Source organism: Phragmites australis, chromosome 1 (genome assembly GCF_958298935.1).
Source record: "Phragmites australis chromosome 1, lpPhrAust1.1, whole genome shotgun sequence".
NCBI classification, from domain to species: Eukaryota; Viridiplantae; Streptophyta; class Magnoliopsida; order Poales; family Poaceae; genus Phragmites; species Phragmites australis.
In genome coordinates, this window is record NC_084921.1 from 38,593,647 (window position 1) to 38,596,773 (window position 3,127).

General features: G+C 55.1%; 1 protein-coding gene across 1 annotated transcript; it reads right to left on the reverse strand.

The window, feature by feature from the left end:
* Nucleotides 1-413: 413 nt before the first annotated feature.
* Nucleotides 414-2,398, reverse strand: LOC133918222 (transcription factor MYB87-like). Its single transcript, XM_062361983.1, has 2 exons — nt 1,983-2,398; nt 414-1,856 (listed from the first exon to the last, which is right to left on the reverse strand). The coding sequence occupies exons 1-2, from the start codon at nt 2,116-2,118 to the stop codon at nt 1,081-1,083; spliced, it is 912 nt and encodes a 303-aa protein (XP_062217967.1). The 5' UTR covers nt 2,119-2,398; the 3' UTR covers nt 414-1,080.
* Between the last annotated feature and the right edge of the window lie 729 nt (nt 2,399-3,127).

A 3,127-nucleotide genomic window follows, 5' to 3' on the forward strand; every position in this document is an offset into this window, starting at 1 on the left:
AGAATGCTTTGTACGGTGTTGAATCTTTTGACTATATATCGAGTGAGAATTGTGCTTTTAACTGCTGCAGATGTCAAGGAAGCTTCTTGGAAACCGATAGTTAGACACGGTCCTCTAGCTTAGACGGTGCAACTTTTCCCTTGCCGCATAAGTGTCAAAAAATCCCTGTGGTAAACAACGGGCATGCCTAAATATGGCTAGTTTGTCTAACGCTAATATATCTCAACGCGACAACGCCCATGTGCTCCAAGAGAGATCGATATGACAGAAGATGAAAAGATCAAACAGACAAAGTACTGTTAATCTTGGTTTGGTACACAGGGAATCCAATCATCCGCTCCATGCGAGTTGCTTTGCTTGCGTCCACACGCCTCGTTCTGGGGGTAAGGTGGTGTTGGCGATCCATCGGCGGATCGCCTCTTGAACGGGTCGCCTGTGCATGCACGCGAGCCTCACGCGCGAGCTGGTCCATGCTACCTGATGCCGCGCGCGCACACGGCACCGCGGGCACCAACCCTGCTCCGTCGCCGCCTCGCCGGCCGTCGTCGTCACTCGTCACGATCATGATCACGATGGAGAGAACGCGAATGCATGCACAGTGCGCCCGGTGTGCTTATCGTTTGCCTCCCGGCCGCCTCAGGCCAAGCGATACCCAAATGATGATTTGACAGTCTCACAAGTGACAAGTCACAGCTACTACTAGAACTAGTATAGTATAATTCTAAGTATATCAATTGGGTGCTTAGACTTGAGGCGGACTTGATTGCTCGAAAACTACGACTATAAGCTAGGGACAGGCAGAGCCCTACGATGTCATTATCACATTGAGAAACAAAAGCCGCTGGAGAATAGTTTTGAACAGTGACTGACCGGTTGGTAGCTAGGCAGAAGCGAAGCTAGCAATGGCGACTTTGTAATCCACATCTAATTTCTCTATGACATGGTACTAGTCACGGATAAGATAATGTACATGTAATCATCTCATGGAGAGATATGAAGTGCCAAGAACTAGGCGGTGGATGCTAGCCATGATCCATGAATCATGCATGCGAAGCGTGGCCGGGACGTTAGCGTGTACTCTCATGTAAAGCTGTGGCACATGCCGGCCGGCGGCTTGACGTGGTCAGCGGCCGCCCACATCTCCGCCTGCGCGTTGGGGAAGTAGCACGCCGAGAGCTCCTGCAGGGAGGCCCTGTCCTGCAGCAGCGGCCCGAACCCGCCGCCGAAGACGTCGCCGGGCGGGAAGAACTCGCCGGCCCCGAGGAGCTCGGGTAGGAACATGTCGTCGAGAACCATGGTGCTGGCCCAGCTGTTGGCGTCGCCGGCGGGCGTTGGTGGCGCGGGGGAGAACTCGGCGAGCGACGGCGCGTGATGTGGCGCTGGCGCCGCGCCGTCGTAGCGCTCGAGTACTGGAGCCTGCAGTGTCGAAGAGGTGTACATGGCCCCGAAGCTGCACGCGTCGCTGCCGCTCGCGGTGGTGACCGCGGACGACGCGGACGCGGGCGACGGCTGCATGGAGGCGCATTGGCTCTGGGGAACTGGCGGTGGCGTCGTGACGAGGGCTCCGCGGTCACGGCCTCGGCCACCGGCGCTGCCTGAGTGGTGGCAGTAGTACTCCTGCTGCTGCTGGTGCATGACGATTGCCTTCTTCTTAAGCTTGGTGTTCCAGTAGTTCTTGACGTCGTTGTCCGTCCGGCCGGGCAGCTTGGATGCGATAATGGACCACCTGCTCCCGATGGAGTTGTAGAGGGAGCAGATGATCCGGTCCTCCTGCTCGGTGTAGCCGCCGTGCTTGATGTCCGGCCGGAGGTAGTTGAGCCACCGCAGCCGGCAGCTCTTGCCGCACCGGTTCAGCCCTGCACGCGCAACGTCACGTACAAATCGTCAGAATCATCAGAAGCAATTCTTCTCGCTTGCAGGCCGAGCGCAGGCGCGGCTCGATCGCAACCCGAACCAACCAGAACAACAGCACACGTACGCACCTGCTTTGTGCGGGAGCGCGATCCAGTTGCCGCCGGTGCCGTGGTTCTGGACGTAGCTCCGCAGCAACTCGTCCTCCTCGGGCGACCACGGCCCCCTCTTCACGCTCGCCTTGTCGCAGCACGGCGCCCGACCCATGCCCGCTCCAACTTCTCTCACTGTATCGGATTCTGAACGGAAACTAGCACGGCGGGCGGCAGCCGTGGGGGAGCCCTCTGCCTCGCGGCACGGGGACGTCTCGGGGGACTGGGGAGGCACAGGCCGCGGCTGCAGCGGCAGTGTGAATTTTTGTGCGCGGCTGCAGTTTGGGCGTGTGTTCTGCAGAAGATGGCAGGCAAGGCTAGCGAGGTTGCAACCTGCAGGAGCGCAGACTTTATAGTGGCTGTTTCAGACACAGGGGCTTGCTCTTTCGGGCCGGGTGGGCGTGGGCACACAGGTGCGACCATTGTGCGAAGCCGTCCCCCGTCTCGACCGTATTATTCATCTCTGTGACCGTTTTAAAAATGTTCTGCCACTAGGAGTATTATTGCCTCGCTAGCTGCTGTTGACCAAATATACCAAGAGGTTCCTTATGTTTTACTTTTGGGCATGCATGGTCAATTCGGCTGGTTGTACTTTGTACTAGCATAAGTTAAGCATAATACATTTTTTTTGTTCCGCGCCTGTTAATGTTTAGGTGCATGATTTTTGAGTTTTGTTCAGGCGACGACTTTTCTGACGGGGTTTGTGTTGGAGGTCCCTATCAAACGACCAGCGGTCCTAGCCCTGCTGGAGTTTGCTCATAGGTCTTAGACCTATAAAACCTTTGGAGCCTTTGGGGGTGTCAGAGTTGTTAAGCCTCTATAAAGATGAGTTAGAGTCCGTCAGTCGTCTTTTGCTTGCTACGAGATGATCAGTATTAAGTGTTGGTCATCTCGGTAGCCAGTCTGACACGCAAGATAAGGTCGGTGTCATATGCAGTGATCATGGTAGATAATATCTTCTGAACAAGGTTAATAACACCTTATCTAGGCTCAAGCTATGTAATGTGATCATCCTAGATCCTTGCTATGTAGTAATAACTAAGTATGACACCTCAGATAGCACTAGAAATACGAGCCATGACCATCGCCCCTCGGATCTTTTTGCAATCAATACATTTGGTGTT